This window comes from Podarcis liolepis (assembly GCF_965112155.1).
Source record: "Podarcis liolepis genome assembly, chromosome: Z".
Taxonomy (NCBI): Eukaryota; Metazoa; Chordata; class Lepidosauria; order Squamata; family Lacertidae; genus Podarcis; species Podarcis liolepis.
This window is the reverse complement of record NC_139570.1, coordinates 42,528,807-42,548,422: the sequence shown is the minus strand read 5'-3', so window position 1 is coordinate 42,548,422 and position 19,616 is coordinate 42,528,807. Positions and strand designations below refer to the sequence as shown.

Below are 19,616 nucleotides of genomic sequence, written 5' to 3'. Positions count from 1 at the left end.
AATATGGAACCAGGAGAGGGAAGGGTTAAAAGAGGAGTGGGGCGGCCTTTTTCACATGCGCACGGGGCAACATATGTGACTCAAACCATTGTGTCCTAAGCTACATTTCAGCCATGTAAAAGTCAGAGGTTCCTACACACACCTCTTTTCTTTCAAGCAAGCAAGAAGCACTATTGCAGTTCAAGGACAATTCGAGCTAAACAGAAGCACCCAAGGAAGGGATGGAGCAGGACCTGTGAAGGGTGTGTCCTAGCAAGAAGGGGTGTGGCCTGGGAGAGATTGGAGGACTGCATTTTGCTCCTGGTTCCCTATTACTGGGTTAAAACTAGCTCCTGCAGTACTGTGGAATTCAAAACAAAATTAAACCCTTGTAGCTGATCCAAAGCCAAAAGAAACATTAGAAGGTCCAATCTCCCCACTCTCCCCTTCCAAGATGGATATTTGTCAGTATAACTCCCAGTATGTACCATGGATAGAGGGTGTAGCAACCATGGGGAAGCCTTCTTATACCCGCAAATTACTGCAATGTGTTAAATGGGGGAGGCTGCCTCTGAAGATGGTTCAGAAACTTCAGCTGTTGCAGAATTCAGTGGCCAGGTTTGAGCATATAGTGCCAATCCTGGCCCAATTGCACTAGCTGCCAACTAGTTTCTGGGTCCAATTCAAAGTGCTGACCTATATAGTCCTTTGTTGCTCAGGACTGCAATACTTCAAGGACCACCTCTCCCCATATGAACCAGCCTGGACCCTGAAATCACCATCTGAGAACCTTCTTTGTGCAATGTCAGGACAGTGACAACATAAGAAAGGGCCTTTTCTGTTCCAATTAACATTTGTTAAAAAACCTGAAGCATTTTTGCTAGGGATTTTAGGGAAAGACCTGCCAAGGAAATTTAAGAATATCTTTATGTATGTGACAACAGCAGCAAGTGTCTTAATAGCACAAGGATGGAAGAATGAAGAAACACCGACTAAAGAAGTATGGCAAGAGAAACCGATGGACTATGTGGAACTGGTGAAATTGACATACAAACTATGTGATAAGGACAACTGTGACTTTAAAGAAGAATGGGAACCTTTTACAAAGTATTTAAAGAAACAACAAAATGAACTGGAATCCTTGGCAGGTTTTGAATAAACTTTCACAAATTCATTATTAACAACATATAGACAGATAGGTTAAGGATTTTTACAATTTTATAATATGCAGAGAATTAGAAGTATGGAAAAATCAGAGAGAGGAACTGAGGGAAGCCTGGGGAGGGGTGTGTGGAAGGGTGGGGGTTTTATATTTTGGGGAGGGGGAGGGGAAAATGGAGGGGAGAAAATGAGGATGATACGTTTTATTGATAAAATGTTATGTTGTAATTCCTAATAAAATTTTTATTATTAAAAAAGGGCTTTTTCTGCCATGGCTCCCAGCTTCTGGAATGCTTTCCCTGGTGTGGCTCATTGTTATGTAGATGTGTTGGGGGGAGCGCCATCACCTCCCCCAAATATTGAAGGGTAGTCCGGTAAAGGATTCCAGGGGGCATGGCCTTGTCTGAAGCCTATGGAGGTCAGGGCCTAAAGCGTGCCCCCAAGTGGTGACCCCGGGGAGTCCCTAGTTGATGTGCATCAGCAGGGTTCCCCCTGCTGGTGTTAACCCTTCCTGGTCTTCAAGCAAACAGGCTCAAGCTTGATAGTCGGATAGGACCAATGCCTAAGCCAATACCGCTCTTTACCTGTAACCAATAAAGTTGTGGCCAATTTTAGCCCATTAACCTAAAATAATTGTGTCATGCGTCTTTAATCCTACTGGTGGGAGGCGAGAACTCGCCACGCAAAACAGATCAAGGGTCAAACCTGCTCAAGACCACACACTTGAGTCCATGGCAAGGGTCCAATTCTAGCAAGCAGTCTCAGGAACCTGTTAAGGAAGGATTTATTATAACTATTAAGCAAGAGCACAGATAACAACGGAGGTTTAGACTAACCTTTGCACCTTCTGTGCCGTTTTGACCAGGGGGACCAAGTTGCCCTTCCTCTCCCTGGAATGGCAAAAAGATTCAGTCAACACTCATCACCGCAAACCATGTTGGAACAGCTTATTTGGACTGGATGGAAAGTCGCTCAGACTAAGAATGGGCAAACCTACCCATTTTGACTTCTCCCAATTTCTCTCCCCTCGCCCCCGTCTTAAGTTCAGTTCTCTACATATTGATTTGCACTAAAAAAAAAAAGTCCCTAGGAAAATTCACTAGCCTTTGAGTAGAAAATTTCTCTCAAACATATTTTTGTATGATTTTTTCCCCCAATAGATGCATTTACTAACTATAACACATTTAAATGCATGTTTTACACTAGCAAATTCATTTGTCGGTACATGTTACTTTGCTGGAGAACCGAACTGCAAAATTCAGAGAAGTGCAAATTTCATGGGTGTGATTGGTGCATTGTTTTTGGAAGTGAAAATTAGGTAGGCTTGCCTTTAAATGGCTGGCTTGCAGATTGGTCAGTACCCTGAACATTAGCATCCCTATTAGGACGTTAGAATACACTGCAACATTTTGTTGCAGGACTCCCTTGTTCTTCCAGTTATGAATATGTGAATATATTAATTTTGCAAATTGGTGACCAAACATTTTAGTTCAGGTATGTGGAAGCAGTAAGGCTGTGTGTATGTGTCTGTGTCTACCTTGATTTCTTGAATCCCCTGAAAGTCACCAGTAGGGGGACCTCTTATGTCATTGTTATTCTCTGTGAATATATGGGAGATGCATGGGAGAAAGCAGAGGATTGAGCACCAGGTAGCAACTAATCCTGACTTCACTTACCTGGAACTAAGCCCCACTTAAGTCCACTAGGACTCACCCTTGAGTTAAGACTGAGTTAGGATTGTGCTGAAAGTAGGGATGAGGGACTCTGTCAATTTCAGTTTCTATCACTTGCTCATTTTTTCGAGTCTTAACTTTAGTTCTCTGTGTTTCTCCCTCAGCCCTAGATGTAAAGGTAAATGTAAAGGAACCCCTGACCATTAGGTCCAGTCATGGCCGACTCTGGGGTTGTGGCACTCATCTCGCTTTATTGGCCAAGGGAGCTGGCGTACAGCTTCTGGGTCATGTGGCCATCATGACTAAGCCGCTTCTGGTGAACCAGAGCAGCGCACGGAAACACCGTTTACTTTCCCACCAGAGTGGTACCTATTTATCTACTTGCACATTGATGTGCTTTCGAACTGCTAGGTTGGCAGGAGCAGGGACCGAGTAATGGGAGCTCACCCCATCGCGGGGATTCGAAACGCCGACCTTCTGATCAGCAAGCCCTAGGCTCTGTGGTTTAACCCACAGCGCCACCCGTGTCCCTAGCCCTAGATGTAGGTCTGCATGAATAAACACTGATCTAGCCACTCTAGCAAAATGGTCTCTAGACCATGCAAGCTTCTGTGGCAAATGAATCCCTGGGAATCTTAAGCAGGTGTGGAGGAACCTATGGTCCTCCAGATGTTGCTGAACTACAACTCCCATCAGCTCCCACCAGCATGGCCAATGGCAGGGCAAAATACACACATATATAAAATACAATACTCTTGTCTGGTTTTGCTGCAAGTAGATGAGTATGGCTCCCCTTCCAGAATATCTTAAATAGGTTTGGCTGTTACTGAAATATAGTGTTCCTTGCAATCTTGATTAGCTGTGAAGATATATTAGATTGCTTTTAAGCAAGTTCAGTGGTTTTTAAATGCTTTTCTTAAGAAATAAAAATAAAATTATTTTTCTGCTTTGTTGTTTGCTGCCCTGGGAGGGTTAAAAACTTAATAAAACAAAACAAAAAAATCCCTTCCTTACTTCAGGTCCCTGAGGTCCAGCTGCTCCTTTGGGTCCTGGAAACCCTGGAAGCCCTGTAGCACCTCGAACCCCTGGAAGTCCCCTGGTCCCTTGGAGGCCAAACGTACCCTGAAAAAGAGGAAATTGGGAGACCTAAATCATTTGTGGAGGTTTAGGAACAGCAAACATCAGGATTATATCTGACTATACAGTGCCAGATATAGGGCAGTGTAGGCAGTCCCCTCCCCACAGGGTGCTGAGCTGAGGGGATGCAAAATAATAGCAGCTGTACCAAAAGGAATTGTGAAAATAAGAAATAGGGGAGGGGGGCAATTCTGTCCTTGCTCACGGTGCCATATTACCAAAGTCTGCCTCTAAACTATACCATTCCTTTGCTACATCATAAATGCATGGCTCATGGGCAAAACATCCATGCTGTATTGGTAGCAGCAGCAGTAATCATAATGCTGCCTTTGGAGGCATACCTAGGCTTCCTTGCGCCCTTGGCAAGGAACTTCATCAGCACCAGTGAAGCCGGGGAGACCATAGACCAGAAACTCAAAAAGTTAGCTTTTTCACTCCACCAGTGACTTCCTCTGTGACCATCAGGGTTGGGTCTGCTCTGCTCCGTGTTCCTCTTTCATATTCTCCACTTCCTCCTCCTCTGTTGGTCTGTCTGTCTGCCTATCTTCCTCCCTCCCTCCCTCCCTCCCCTCACTGCTTTCCCTTCTGCCTCCCCATTCCCTCCCTTCTTTTTTCTCTTTCTGCAACTCTCAGCCACTCTCTCTGTCATTCTTCCCTCTGAGCCCTGCTGGGGCTTACACTTCTAATAGCACTGCCGGCCAACTGGGGAGGGCCTTCTGCTGTTGCAACAGCCCACGGCAGTGACCAGATTCCTCTGCTGAGGCGCCCAGAGGATTCTGTGTGCCTTGACTGGCTACCCAGAGCAACAGAGGAGTGGCCTGGGGAGCACACAGATGGGTGGGTGGGCTGCTAGCCACTCTGAACAAGGGGGAGAGATGTAATTTTTCTTCCCCCCTGGGCCTGCACCATGGGGGGGGGGCAACTTACACAACCCCTAGGTATGCCCCTGCCTGCCTTACATCAGGTCATATAATTTTTGTCTACCTAGCCCAGGATTGGAGACTCTTCAGTAGAAGCCCTACCATCCCCAGTCTACTCTCACCTGCCTGCCACTTAGTGAAGCGGTGGTTCTGCCAATCATTGGCTCTGGCACCACCTACTGTTGGTCTCCCTGCCCGCCATCCTACCAGTCCCAATGGGCACCAGCCAACACAGTGACTTACAGCTGTTCTCCAGGGACCCAAGCAGAGGCCTTTCTTCAGCTGGCTGAGGACAGGAATCGGATACTTTCAGCATACAATGCATTTGTTTCTTGCTCAGGGGAGAAGGGAGCATGCAACAATATCAAAAAAGGAAACTTGCACTGGAATAACTGCTACACATCCCCGGGCATGAGATGTTACCATACCTGGTCACCTTTGGGTCCCAGATCCCCTTTTATTCCCTTTGGTCCTTTGCTCCCCTGGAAGAGTAGAGGTTAAAATGAGAGGGTCGTTGAGAACAGGCAGTAGCATGACCTGGTCATCCTTTAGTGCAGGAGTGGGGAGCCCTTTTTCAACCCAAGGGCTCCAGCCCCTTGGGGTAAACCTTCCAGGCCCGTGGTGGAAGGGGCAAGAGTAAAAAATGGGTGGAATAGCAAATGCAACTCTGTGACATTCCAGTCACAGAAAAGTCAGTAGCATCCATGTGTGCATACACCTCTCTCCAGGCTTCATCCAGGCAAGCAAGCAAGAGGCATCACCAGGGTTCAAGAATGCATTACATCTGACAGACTGAAGCATCATGAAGGGTGTTGGGCAGATCTCATGAGGAGATGGGTGTGAAATATAGGGAGAGGGCTGAGGGCCAGGCTGAGAGGCCCCATTCATGCCTCGGCAAATCCAACTTTTGAATTGCACTCTCTTCTTTGTTTATTCCAGGCATAGGCAAACTCGACCCTCCAGATGTTTTGGGACTACAACCCCCATCATCCCTGACCACTGGTCCTGTTAGATGGGGATGATGGGAGTTGTAGTCCCAAAACATCTGGAGGGCCGAGTTTGCCTATACCTGGTCTATTCCTCAGTGGGGTTGAATTTTCAACCAAGCCATTTCTTTTGGGTTAAGATGGAACTTTTCAAATACTGGCAAAATTTAGTGGGGGGCGGGGAGGACCACCAAATTGCATACTGATCCTGAAATGTAGGAAGTTGAATTGAAGATTGGAAAGATGGGGATCTGAGAAAAAATGAATTTGACAGATTCCTGTCTCCCTAACCCAGATGAATCAGAATGATATCATTGCTCCTTGGCTTCAATAAAATGCATATTTTAGGATAAAATTATGTGTGTATAAATGCATATTTTAGGGATAACGTATTCAAAAATTAATATCTTGTGATGGGTAGGGAAGTTGATAAAAGTTGATGCCGATTTTCATGTCTTTTGTTTTAAAAAAGAAGACTGAGCTGGAAACAGGACAGGATGGATTTAGCACTGAACCACATGTGACACTGACATTAATCAGAAACAGAGTGCTCTGTCCATTGCTATTACTTTCATTTCACTGAACATTTATTTCAGGTGGGGAAAGCAAAGCCACTTACATGGTCCCCAGGGGGTCCTTGAGGGCCCTGGCTCCCGGTCAACCCCTTAAATAGAGACAAAAGGTATTTTTTTATTTAAAAAAGCCAAAGAAACTTTAAGACACATGGAATCTTGCCCTCACATTCCCTCCACCCCCTCCTTTCCACAATAAAACACATGAAAGCTATAAGACTGAGCTGGAAATTATCCAAGAAGTTTTAAATGATCTGAAATTTGGGGGATACCCCTCATCCTGTTACCATATATTGTGTTGGAAACTGTGTTCTCTGGGGGTGGCAGCCTCCATTACCCCTCCCCAAAGACACCTGAGAATGACCAATATTAGCTGTCAGCTGTGGAGAGAACAATCTTGCCTCCCTATGAATAGTTCAGCAGGACCACAAAAAATGCTGAAATGATTACCCTCAGGAACTTTGCCACCTGCTAATGCACTGATTCTCAAAAGGTGTGCCATATTGTTGTGGCAGGAGAGGATGGCAATGTGGTGGTAAGATTCATTGACAATCAAAGAAACATTTAAACATTTCAGTATAGCATAGCATAGTTTTTCCAAATTTTTTTTTGTAGAATATGGATAGATATCTTTTCAAAACCAAGCACTGCTAGGAGTTGCTTCTTTTTGCTTTCCAGTGTATTTCTTATCAATAAAAAACTGAGTAAATTATTATTCTGAAAGTGTGGCCCAGAGAAAGAAGTTTGAGAGCTACTGCTCTAATGGCACAGGAAAATTAATAGAATCTTAGAGTTAGAAGGGACCCCAAGGGTCTTCTAGTCCAACCCCCTGCAGTACAGGAATCTCAGCTAAAGCAACCCTGACAGATGGCCATCCAACCTTTGCTTCAAAACCTCCAAGGAAGGAGAGTCTACAAACTCTCTTGGGAGCCTGTTCCACTGCTGAACAGTTTTACTGTCAGAATTTCCTCCTGAATGTTTACTTGGAATCTCCTTCCTTGCAACTTGAAGCCATTGGTTCTAGTCCTACCAACCAGTGGCGTAGCGTGGGTTGTCAGTACCCGGGGCAAGGCAAGTAATTTGCGCCCCCTAACCCCTAACCTGCCGCTGCTGCCAGCTTCTTCTTGCTGCTGCCTGGTCTGGTCTGGTGTGGTTCTCTCCCGTGCTCAGCGCTGCGCTGGGCGGCCGCTGCACTGTCCCTCCCCCAGATAGTCCCTTGCTCTCTCTCCGCACCGCACGCCTGGCACCCACCCCCTCCACAGTGAGTGGCGACCCAGTGGCTCGGATCGGATTTGCACAGCCAGCACTGCAGTGAGAGAGAGTGAGTGAGCCAGGTAGGGTCAGAGAGCTGAGAGTGCGAGCGTGCCCCCCCCCAGATGTTGCGCCCGGTGCGGCTGGCCCCCCCTGCACCCCCCATGCTACGCCACTGCTACCAACCAGAGCAGGAGAAAACAAGCATGTTCCCTCTTTCATGTGACAGCCCTTAAGATATTTAACTGGGGAAACATTTCGGCTCACCGCTAGAAATCAGCACATACAAAACAGGTAGATCATCACCATCTCTCCATCTGAGGGAAAACTGGGGGGGGGGGCGTGGCATGGGCATCGCCAGGATTTTTGGGGTGCAGGCTTTTGTTAGAGGGGGCAGAACCTCTGATTAATATTGATTTGTATCAGCACCAAACTTTATTTTGGAATTTCAAGTTTGGTTATATATGGCTTCTGGGAGGTGAAGTGTCTTCTGTGTTCACTGATTAAAAATTTCAGGGGCCTGGCTAAATTTGCTTGGTGTTCTGTATCTTCCACGTGCTGTTTCATGGGGTTTTTTTGGCTTGTTAATACCCCATGTTGAGTAGGATCTGTGGGGTGAGGCCTAGAGTTGTTATTACAGTCATACCTCGGGTTGAATGTGCTTCAGGTTGAGCGCTTTCGGGTTGCGCTCCACCGCAACCCGGAAGTAACGGAGCACGTCACTTCCGGGTTTCGCTGCTCGCACATGCGCAGACGCTCAAAATGACGTCACACACATGCGCGGAAGTGCCAAACCACGACCCGCGCATGTGCAGATGCACCGTCGCATCTTACGTTCCATTAAGGATGCACATTTCCACGTCATCTGGAAACTGTCCTTAATAGTTAAGGGAGCAAGGCCACTTGGGAGGAAGAATAGTCTCAGCCAGTAATTTAGTCTGGAGAACCATACTCTAGCCTCAATTCTTACGAATCCAGTTTTGAATCATATTGTAGCACTGGAGATGTGTTTGGGCACTTGTCCAGCTGATCTTAACAGTTTAGATTGTACCAGTTCTAATGGTGCGCAATTGGCAAAGGGGCCTAACTGGGCACCATATACAAGCTGCGCAATGGATTTGGCCTCAAACTGTTTGAGGGCTGCAAGTATATATTGTCCAGCTTTAGTCCAGCTTAGGTACCTAAGTATTACACTTCTCTGGACATTCCCTGCTACATAATCCCCAGTGCTACTTGAAGATGCTGGGGACTGAACCTGTGGCCTTATGCATGCAGAGCAGATGCTAAACCACTGAGCTGCTGAACCACTGAGCTCCAGGGGCCCCTTCCCTGCAGGAGGAAATGCCTGGAGGGGATGTGAAGATGAATCGCCAGAAGGCCAGGAAAATTGTTACCACATTCAAGCCACCAGTTTGTGCGAGTGAGATGGGGTAGCCTCATTTCTCAATGTCAAGCATCTGTCACCTTGGGGCTTTGATCAGCTGATGGACAAGAGAAGAAGAAGAAACAGAGGAAGAAAGGGTGCAGAAACAGGGAACATTCCTGAGGAACCTGATCTGAGTTAGAACATCATCAGACCCAAGCTGAAAGGAAGGGTGGGTGAGGAATAACACCCAAAATCTACACCTAATCAATCACACTTATGTCTCCTGATGGTGGTGCAAAACTCCTAAGGGAACTCATTTGTAGCCTGGGTAAAGGAGTCTAGCTGGAGGCAGAAAAAAGTTTTTTTTCAAAGTATATGCTCATAGCAGACACACTCACAGGCAGGGCCAGATTTAGGTTTGATGAGGCCCTAAGCTACTAAATGTAATGGGGCCCTTTATATGTCCAGCTTTCCTTTGTCAACAACAAATTGTTGCTGTTTTTTTGTGTTGAATATATGCTATATGGTAATTTATGGGCCTAATAGGTATCTAAACCCATTTGCACATAACAAAATATGTATTTTATCATAAAATACATTTTTTATGTAGGCACCCTCTATATAAAAATGAGCAAACCAGTGATATTTTAGGGATCAGGCTAGCAAGCAGGGCCCTTTACTTACATCAAAGGAGCCTACACAACACAAAACACTGTTGCTGTATGTAGGTTTTATTTTATTTGTTTTTTTAATCTTATATTTTGGAAATGTATATGCAGTGTTTTTTTCTTCAATTTTTTTTTGGGCCCCCCAAGCGAGCGGGGCCCTAAGCTATAGCTTGTTTAGCTTATACAGTCATACCTTGGGTTACAGACGCTTCAGGTTGCACGTTTTCGGGTTGCGCACCACGCCAAACCTGGAAGTACCAGAATGGGTTACTTCCAGGTTTCAGCGCTCTTGCAGAAGCGCTAAATCATGCTTTGTGCATGCGCAGAAGCGCCGATTCGTAACCCGCGTGCACAGACGCGGCAATGCGGGTTGCAAATGCTGCGGGTTGCGAACGTGCCTCCCGCACAGATCACGTTCGCAACCTGAGCGTCCACTGTACATAAATCTGGCACTGCTCAGAGGGACACAGGACACTATCAGACCACCGGCCCATCTGGCTCAGTATTGTCTGCATTGACTGCAGCAGCTCTCCAGGTTCTCAGACGTACCCAGGGATGGAGGGGATTGAACCTAGCATCCTCTGAAGGCAAAGCATGTTGTGAAAGATCCCTGATATCCCTGATGGAACACTGTACACAGCCACTTAACAGAAGTTACAGCCACAGGATACATGGCTTCCATATAATGCACATGGCTTCCACCAAAGAATCCTGGGAACTGTAGTTTGTTAAGGGTACAGGGAATTGTAGCTCTGTGACAGGGAAGCTGCAGCTTTCAGTATCCTTTCGCAGTGGCAGAGCTGCACTTCCTGGGCATCGCAGTCCAGGGGTAGAGGGGTAGGGAAGCTGCCGCCCACTCTCTTACTGCTATCTGCCCCTGGTCAGGCCTGACCCAGAGGTGTAGCTGCTGTGGCCGGGTGCGAGGTGCACCACAACCAAGGAGGGTGGGTGGCATCATTGCTATCCACTCTCCTGCTCTCCTCCCCCGGGTCAGCGCTGACCCAGAGGCAGAGACTGTGATGATGGGGGGTTGTCCGGCACGCTTCCACTGCCACTCAGCTTGCCTGACGATAGCAGAGTACAAACACAGCGTGTGCTCTGTGTGCCAGCATGCAGAAAAGAGAGTCTGTATGCTGCTTCTTGGTCTGATTCTAAGAAGATTTATTTGTATAGCAGAAATAAATCTGAAACTCCGGAGACGGCATGTTGTCTCCCTTCCTTGGTTAAAACCGAAACCAGTCTCAAATAGAACAAAGAACAGATCCCAGGATGGAGACCACCCCCAGTGGGCAGGACGCTCACTCTGAGCTGTTTAACCCTATTAGCTCTGGTTCTCTTCACAGAGACATGGGAAGGCACGAGCAGAAAAGTGCACCCCGGACCCTGAACTCCCCTGGACCCACCCACCTTATGCCTCTGTCCTTTGAGAGACGGCATGTGCTTTTAAATGTTTGGTGCAGATGTGACCAGAAAATAGAGAGAGAAAACAAGAGTGAGAAGAAAGTCATTTTGCAACCACGTGTTAACTGAGAGACTATGCGTTTTCAGAGGAATTAATGGACATTACTAAGGCCATATTCAGGCCATGCATTTAAAGAGCTATGATACCACTTTAAACAGAGTGGTTTAACTATCAATCCCTCTTCACAGGGTGCTCACTCTCTGTATCCATTCTTAAAGGCATCAAAGCTTCTGAATGCCAGTTGCTAGAAATTGCAGGAAGGGAGAGTGCTCTGGTGCTTGTGGGTTTTCTCACTGGCACCAGGTCATTGGCCTGATCCAGCAGGCTTTTCTTATGTTCTTAATAAAGGAGTGGATTAAATAGGAAACATCAGAAAACTGCCTTATAATATACTCATTATTGTCTACACTTAGTGGCAGCACCGGACAACCCCCCATCATCACAGTCTCTGCCCCTGGGTCAGCGCTCCAGGGTTTCAGATAAAAGTCTTTGGAGATGTCAAGGACTGAACCTGGAACTTTTTGCATATGCTCTATCATTGAGCTCCAGTCCCTCATCCGTATCTACTTAGTGTAACTTTTGCTTTTTGCAAATGAATTTTGCATGCCTGTTATATTGTTTAAGAAACTTGTTTAACCCGAGGCAACCAGTTGCAGAGAAGGTGGGCAACAGAAATTATATACTGGGGGAATCAAATACTTTCTCAAATAGTTTTCAGTAAAAACAACAACATAAGAACCCCACATTGTTTGTCTCTCACTTATTTTGATTAGGTAGAATGAAAGGGAGTATTCCATTCTGCTTCAGCGACTGGCACAGAGCCCCAAACCTGCCTTTATGTACTAGAAGAGCTAAAATCTTCGTTTCCAAGCATAGCTTTTTGCTGAAATCCTGTAATATTTTACAGGATTCTTTCTTTCTTTCTTTCTTTTGTTGCTCTATAATGGAAGAGGGCCCTTCCAGACGGGAATAACACAATAACACTGGGGAAGCATTATGAAACAACTAATAAAGCAGAATGTTGTGTTGACAGTCAAGTATAAATGCTATTGCTGCATCAATGATATATTGTAGGATATACTCACAAACCACTCCTACCCAGTCTCACTGCATACCGTATTTTTCGCCCCATAAGAGGCACTTTTTCCTCTCCAAAAATGAAGAGGAAATCGGGGTGCGTCTTATGGGGCGAATGCCTGCAAGCCTCGCGCGCTCGGCAGGAGGTCCCACCGGGTGCGCGAGGCTTGGGGCGGCAGCCTGTCGCCCGAAGCACGGGGAGCCCTCGGGAGGGCTCCCCCTGCTTCGGGCGAGTGTCTGCAAGCCTCGCGCACCCAGCAGGAGGTCCCACCGGGTGCGCCAGGCTTGGGGCGGCAGCGGACTGCTTGCGCGCACCTAGAAGCTTGGGGCGTGCTGAGCTCAGCACGCCCCAAGCTCCTGGTATAGCGCAGCGATCCGCTAGCCCTGGGAGAGCCCCGCGGCTCTCCCAGGGCTAGCGGACTGCTTGCCGGCACGCAGAAGCTTGGGGCGCGCTGACCTCAGCTTGCCCCAAGCTTCTGGATTAGCGCAGGAGTCCGCTAGCCCTGGGAGAGGCGCCTGGCTCTCCCACGCTAGCGGAGACCTTGCCTGCACGCAGAAGCTTGGGGCGCGCTGAGCTCCACACGCCCCAAGCTCCTGGTGTAGCGCAGCGCACCTGGGGGGGAAATAAATTTTTTTTCCTTTATTTCCCCCCCCCAAATCTAGGTGCGTCTTATGGGCCGGTGCGTCTTATGGGGCGAAAAATACAGTAAGCTTTGCAGAATTAAATCAGAATGAATGCTGAGTAAACAGGTTATTCAGAAGACCCTGTGCCTCTGTCTACTTCTATGAACAAGAAACTAGGCCTTTAGTGTCATCAGCCCAATCCTGCAGGATACTCTGCCAACAGAGATTCAGCAAACACCTTCTGTTTCAACGTTTACAACGCCTGCTGAAAACTTTTTATTTTGCTGGGCCAATGCAGGCAACTGAGAATAGACCTTTCCCACAATAGTTAATTGATGTCAATTTTTAACCTTTGATATGGTTTTTATTCTAATGTTTTATGTGCTACTGTTGTAAACAGTTTTTGATATTTCCTTTTTATGAAAAAGCAGTACGTGAATAATTTTATAAGTAAGTAAAAGGAGAACAGCTAGTACGCTTGGAGCACACCATTCCCCTCCATGCAGATTTCAACACATACCATTAGGCCATCTCGTCCATGCACCCCTCTTTGGCCAGAAAGACCACTTTCTCCCTGAAACATGACAAAGGAAGCATAATGTTAGGGATTACAAGCATGGAGAAAACAGGACACACAAACACAAGAAGCTATCTTACGATGTCAAACCACTGACCTAAATAGTTCAGTTTTGTCAACGCTGGAAGTTCCCCTGGTCTTTTCCATGCCTACACAGAGATGCCAGGGATGGAACCCAAGACCTCCTGCATGCAAAGTCCTTTGCATCAGCTGCACATCTGTTTTATTTCTCATTCCTTTGGCACTGGAATTTAATTATTTATACCAGGAGTGGAGAATCTGTGGCCTTCCAGATGTTGCCCACCATCCCTGACTACTCACCATACTTGGCAGGAGCTGGTGGGAATTATAGTCCAACCACATCTGGATGGCTACAGGTTCCCTACTGCTGATACACGCCTCTGGATACCAGTTTCTGGGAATCACGAGTGTGCTCTTGCATTTACACATGCCTTGCAGGCTTCTGGCAGGCATCTGGTAGGCCACTAGGAGATGTGGATACTGGACCAAATCTAGCTGAACTCTTATGCTTTTGGCTTTAAGAACACAACCATCCAAACTTGTTTTACACACTTCTTTGAATCCTTGAGGACTCAAGGATTGTAATTTACTCCCACAAAGTGTAGTGACTGTGACTGATGTGGACCATCTTTAAAAGAGAATTAGACAAATTCATGGATAACATGGCTATCAAAGAGCTACTAGTTATGCTAGCTATTATGCTACCTCCATTGTCAGACATGATATGCCTCTCAAAACCAGTTGCTGGAAATCATGGGGATGACGACCTGCTGTCACTCTGTCTTGCAGGCCCTGTGGAAAGATGTCAAGTCCTGCAGAGCCCTAGTCTCTTGTGACAGAGCGTTCACCAAATCGGGGCCAGTGCTGAAAAGGCCCTGGCCCTAGTTGAAACCAACTTCCTTGAGGCTCAGGACCTCCAAAGTGTTGTTATTTGTGGTCCTCAAGGTCCTCCACAGGGCATACCAGGAGAGGCGGTCCAGTAGGTATCCTATGGGACATCTGGTTCACCACAGTGAGAACAGAATGCTGTAATAGATGGGCTTTTCACCTGATCCAGCAGTGCCCTTTTTATGTGCTTATGTTCTTATAAATTTAGTAAAAATAATAAAGGAACAGGAGGAGAGTCAGGCCAATGGTGAATCCAACCCAGCATCCTATTCTCACAGTAGCTTCAAGAGAAAGAAAAGTAGACAAAAAAGGTTCCCATAAGATCTTGGTTAGGCAGATGATACTGTGCTTCAGGGCAGTGGAGATGGACTATATTAACCATCAGTGGTTCTTCTTCTCTTTCCTCACTGATGATTTTTGTGAAGATGGAAAAAGGTGCCAATCAGTTTTTGGGAGAAAGAGCAACTCTTTGGTTGTTTAAAAGGCAAGAGGCGAAAGAAAAAGATATTGTGCTTACTGGGTGTCCTTTGGCTCCAGGGGGTCCTTCTCTCCCAAAGCGACCCTAAAAGGAAAATGATTATTTTACCATGACATGAGGATGAACAGATGGACAGTAAAAGTGGATCCTGCAAGCTGTTACAAAACAACATACTACCTGGCTAGAAGGATAAACACTGACCATACACTTTTCAGTGAAGGTCTCACTGTGCTTTCTACACTTGAACATGTAGCTCATAATCACTAATCTTGTTTGCACATCTGTTTGGATATAAGGACTGTTTATATTAATATAGATGATTAAATTAGGATGGATGGATTATCCTCATTGTTAATGTGAGCTGATGCTGCTTTTAAATTTATATTATATTTGCAATAAGGGGGGGGGGGGAGTTTGTTTCAAAGGATCACCAGGCAGCTAGACATCTGGAGGATTTTGTCCCACGTCTATAAGGAAGGTATGGACCACTCACCTGTAATCCCCTGAGTCCTTTGGGCCCATGCCTCCCTTCCAAGCCTCGTGGGCCCTAAACAGAGTGAAAGGAAGTCCCAGATGTGGTACAAGACCAGATGAAGGGTATGCAAAAGAAAGAGAGAGAGAGGGAGAAAATGTTGTTTAGTTCCTCCATTCATGCACTTTTTTATTCTTTTCAAAAATGATTTGGAAGCAGTTCATTCATTTTCTTTATCCCTATTAATTTTAATTCCCCACAGATTTCAATGGGAAACCCACCCACTCTTCTGCTGTCTGTAACTTTGTGTTTTCTACCCCAATGATTTAGTTCATGATTAAGTATTTTCTTTCTGAAGAAACAGGGGGGCAGGGTGTATTTTGCTTTTTCTGCCTCAGGAAACCAACATCCCTTGTGCATCTCAGCTCTGTTGCCATAGCAATTCCAGAAATGAGTACATACCTGAGGGCCTGGTGGGCCTGGCAGGCCTGAAGGCCCCGTTTCTCCCTGAAGGAGACAAAAAATAAATAAACAAACAACAACTTTCTGTCACACACAGTCACATTATAATACATAGATACATATACTTTTAGGTTGAGTAACCTTCTCTTGGTGGGAGTGGTGTATTCATCCTTTAAAAAAAAATCTAAACCTTTTAAACTAGGGATGGGGATCATGTGCCCCCTCCCCTATTGTTGGTGAACTACCAAGTCATCCTGGCCATTAGCCATGCTGACTGGGACTACTGGGAGTTGGGAATCCAACCACAACTGAAGGGGCCACACTTTCTGCACCCCACCCCTCTTCTTACATGGAAATATTTCACAGCCCATTCCCTTTTTCAGAGGACAGCACCAGTTGTGTTGATGTTTTTCAACATTTGCAGAGTGCTGGTTGCTACTTTAGAACCCAAGAACTAGTAAGCAGAGCTGAAACTATGTTCTGGTTCCATTGCTTTTAACAAAGAAATCTAGTTGTGGATATTCAACACGTACAGAGAGACAGAGAGAGGGAGGGAGGGAGAGGAGTTATGAATGTTTTTGCAATGTGCCAAAGGGCAGACGAACGTAGGCAACTTAGGTTGCAGATCAGGAGTGGAGAACCTTAATGGTTTATTAACACTTGTCAAAATGTGGAATTTTTAATTGGACGCAGTAATGCTTCTGAATACCAGCTTCTGGAAAGCACAGGAGGGGAGAGAGCTCTTGTGCTCAGGTCCTGTTTACAAGTCTACCACTGAGGAATATGGTTGTGGACGATGAGAACAGAACGCTGGACTAGATGACCCATTGGCCTGGTCCAGCATGTTGTTCTTCTGTTAATCTTACATCAACTTACCCCTCCCCCACCTCCCTCCTGACCTCTGTTCAAATAATTTCTCTGAGGATGGAATTTTGCATTTTGCATTTTCACCCCTCAATTTTCCCAGAACACTTACCTGGGAGCCATTAACTCCTTGAACTCCAGTCAGTCCTGGTTGCCCCAGCTCACCCTATAAACACCAACACAGATAAGGTGACTGAATTTGTTGTTGTGCAATAAAAAAATATTTATTGACAGGTGCTATTTGACTGCAAATATCTCCTGAAGCAAAATCTGAGGCAAATTTGGAGGACTCTGCTAAAGGGAAACTTTGTGGGGAGCACTTTTTTTTAAACATGTATGAAATGAAACGAAACAAAAAGCATTAACATACAGCTATGAGGAGCATTATTGTCCTGTTCTGAAACAATGCTGGACCCCATGATGAAAGTAATGAAAGGCCTAAGGCAAGGCTGGGCAAGACTGGAGATAGCTCTGAGTGAGCAATTTGCTCCAACAAAGTTTGGAGGAAATGGAACCTTTTATGCCTCTGTCTCCATACTTCCTACTTGCTGCCTTGAGAGACATCTTTGGGAGAAGAAAAGCCTAAGGAGTAAATCCTATTCAAATCCAGATTGCAGTCCCTAAGTGTCAGGGACTGGGCAGAGAAGAAATGGTGGAAACTGTTGATATTTCCACCCCCTCCCATTGCGAAAATCTCCTGATAGGATGTTTTCAGAAAGGAGGGGGCGGAAACTGCTCTTCGCTTCTTCCGCTCCTGCCTGACTCTGTGTGGAGTCTGTGTGTTATCTATGTAGTGATTAGATGGCTGAGTGAGAGCTGTAACACTCATGCAAGCCAGTAGTTTTAGTTGCAGCAGCTATTAGAAATAAAAGAAGTTATGCTTCACAGCTTTCTTCTGTGTTGTTTATACTCTGCTGAGTCTGGTGCTCACAATGCACAGCTGTGAGTCCAGTGCACTGAGACCTGTTTTCCAGGAGTGAAAGGTCTTTGGAAGTGCTCCAGTTGCCTAGTCCAGTTGGGGCAGAACCAGTTATTGAGCCCAGTCGCTGGCACCGGCTCAAAGGCGTACTGACAGAAACTGCCTCCCCATCCTGACCCTTCCAGGGAGGAGGAAGAGGAAGACAGTGTAGCTTTACAATAGGGGTTTGAGGGAGGTAGCAGCTCAGAGGCAGATGAGGAGAAAAGATGGGAAATCCTGGGAGAGCCGGAACAACACCCAGCTGACACATTGTCATTAGAAAGCATTCCAGACTCTCCATCTCCCAGAACCAAGTGAGCCTTAAAAGTAGGAGAGCAAAGAGCTCAAAGACAGAAACATTTCCTTGTCTTTATACTTTCCTGGGCAACCAGCTGGGAGTTGCTGACAGCATCCTAACACTAAGATGGTTGGATGGCACCTTGTACGCCTCCTACAGCCAAGATGGTGCCAAATGTATTGCTCTGCTTTCCATTGGACCACATCAATGAGACCAAGATGGGGTCTTGTTGTCTGGGCAGCCCAGGACCTCCATATACTGGGCAGACTTTGGTGCTGCGGAAGGCAGCAGTTATGAGTTATCGGTCTCTGCAGCCACAGCATGCACTGTGATTCTCTAGCAGTTTGACTTCACTCCTGGAGCCACACTCCATTGTTTCTTGTGGCAGAATGATGTCAGCAACTCCATACTCCCTTCTCCAAGCTCCACCCTCTTGAGAGAACTTCAGAGCCTTCAAGGGTCTGGCCTAAACAGAGACACTACTCCTGCATTCCACTGATTCTCAAAAGTGCTAGATCGGTGATGTGAAGTGGGAACTTTCCTCATAAGGGATCTTCTCTTTCCTCTTGATCATATAGGTCATCTTTTTATGGATCTTTTCCAATTCTACAGTATCCTTTTCGAAGTGAGGTGACGAGAACCATACCTAGTGTAGTCCCACCATAGATTTGTATAAAGGCATAATAACAGCAGTTTTATTTTCAATTCCTTTCCTAATGATCTCTAGCATGAAATTTGCTTATTTTACAGCTGCCCAAAGCTCTTAAGTTCTTCCCACACTTGCCCCTTATAAAGTGATGGCCAAGGAAAGTCCTAATGGATGATCTGAACTACAGACTGATTACAGTGGTACCTCTAGATGCGAACGGGATCCGTTCCAGAGCCCCGTTTGCATCTAGAAGCAAATGTAACCCATGTCTGTGTGTCTGCGCATGGGTGGGGCACGTTTTGGCACTTCTGCACATGCGGGTGACGTCATTTTGAGCGTCTCTGCATGCGCAAGCAGCGAAACCCGGAAGTAACGCACTCCATTACTTCTAGGTTGCCGCAGAGCACAACTCGAACACGCTCATCCCAAAGCACATTCAACCCGAGGTATGACTGTACTATCATAACTTCTCCCAAAGAATCCTGGAAACTGCTAGACAATATTTGTATCATTCACAAAATTACAGTTCCAAGAATTCCTCAAGGAGAGTAATTTATTATCCAACCAGTACTTCAATCTGCATTGTAGATATTCTTTGAGTCTGGAAATTGGGCTAGATAATTTTTTCGACCCTCCTCATGACTCAACAGTCCAATCATTTTAATCACAAGAAACTTAAACTCATGGCAAACAAAGCTATTATGAGTACAAACGACATGTGGCAATCCTGAAGTCATGAGATTAACAAAGGAATCTCTAACACTAATTGAACTGGAGAAGAAAGAGGAAGGACGTAGAACCTGAGAGAAAAACAACTACAGTCATACCTCGGGTTGAAGTACCTTTGGGATGAATATTTGCAGGTTGCGCTCCGCGGAGACCCAGATGTAATGGAGCGTGTTACTTCCGGGTTTCGCTGCTCGCGCATGCGCAGACACTCAAAATGACATCACGTGCATGCGCAGAAGCGGCGAAACACGACCCGCGCACGTGCATATGCGCAGTTGCGTCTTACGTTTGCTTCAGGATGTGAACGGGGCTCCGGAACGGATCCTGTTCGTTCCAGAGGTACC

The 19,616-nt window shown here is 46.1% G+C and overlaps 1 protein-coding gene across 2 annotated transcripts in view; it reads right to left on the bottom strand.

Annotated features, from left to right (window-relative positions):
* The window catches only part of LOC310698497 (uncharacterized protein), a 150,987-nt gene that overhangs the window by 47,998 nt on the left and 83,373 nt on the right, over positions 1-19,616 (bottom strand). For both annotated transcript variants that reach the window (XM_083485686.1, XM_083485687.1), the window contains exons 19-27: positions 16,751-16,804; positions 15,775-15,819; positions 15,334-15,387; positions 14,880-14,924; positions 13,397-13,450; positions 6,476-6,520; positions 5,299-5,352; positions 3,828-3,935; positions 1,977-2,030 (exon numbers count right to left, since the gene is read on the bottom strand). In XM_083485686.1, coding sequence (XP_083341812.1) covers positions 1,977-2,030; positions 3,828-3,935; positions 5,299-5,352; positions 6,476-6,520; positions 13,397-13,450; positions 14,880-14,924; positions 15,334-15,387; positions 15,775-15,819; positions 16,751-16,804 — 513 coding nt within the window. The remainder of the gene's footprint in view (positions 1-1,976; positions 2,031-3,827; positions 3,936-5,298; positions 5,353-6,475; positions 6,521-13,396; positions 13,451-14,879; positions 14,925-15,333; positions 15,388-15,774; positions 15,820-16,750; positions 16,805-19,616) is intronic.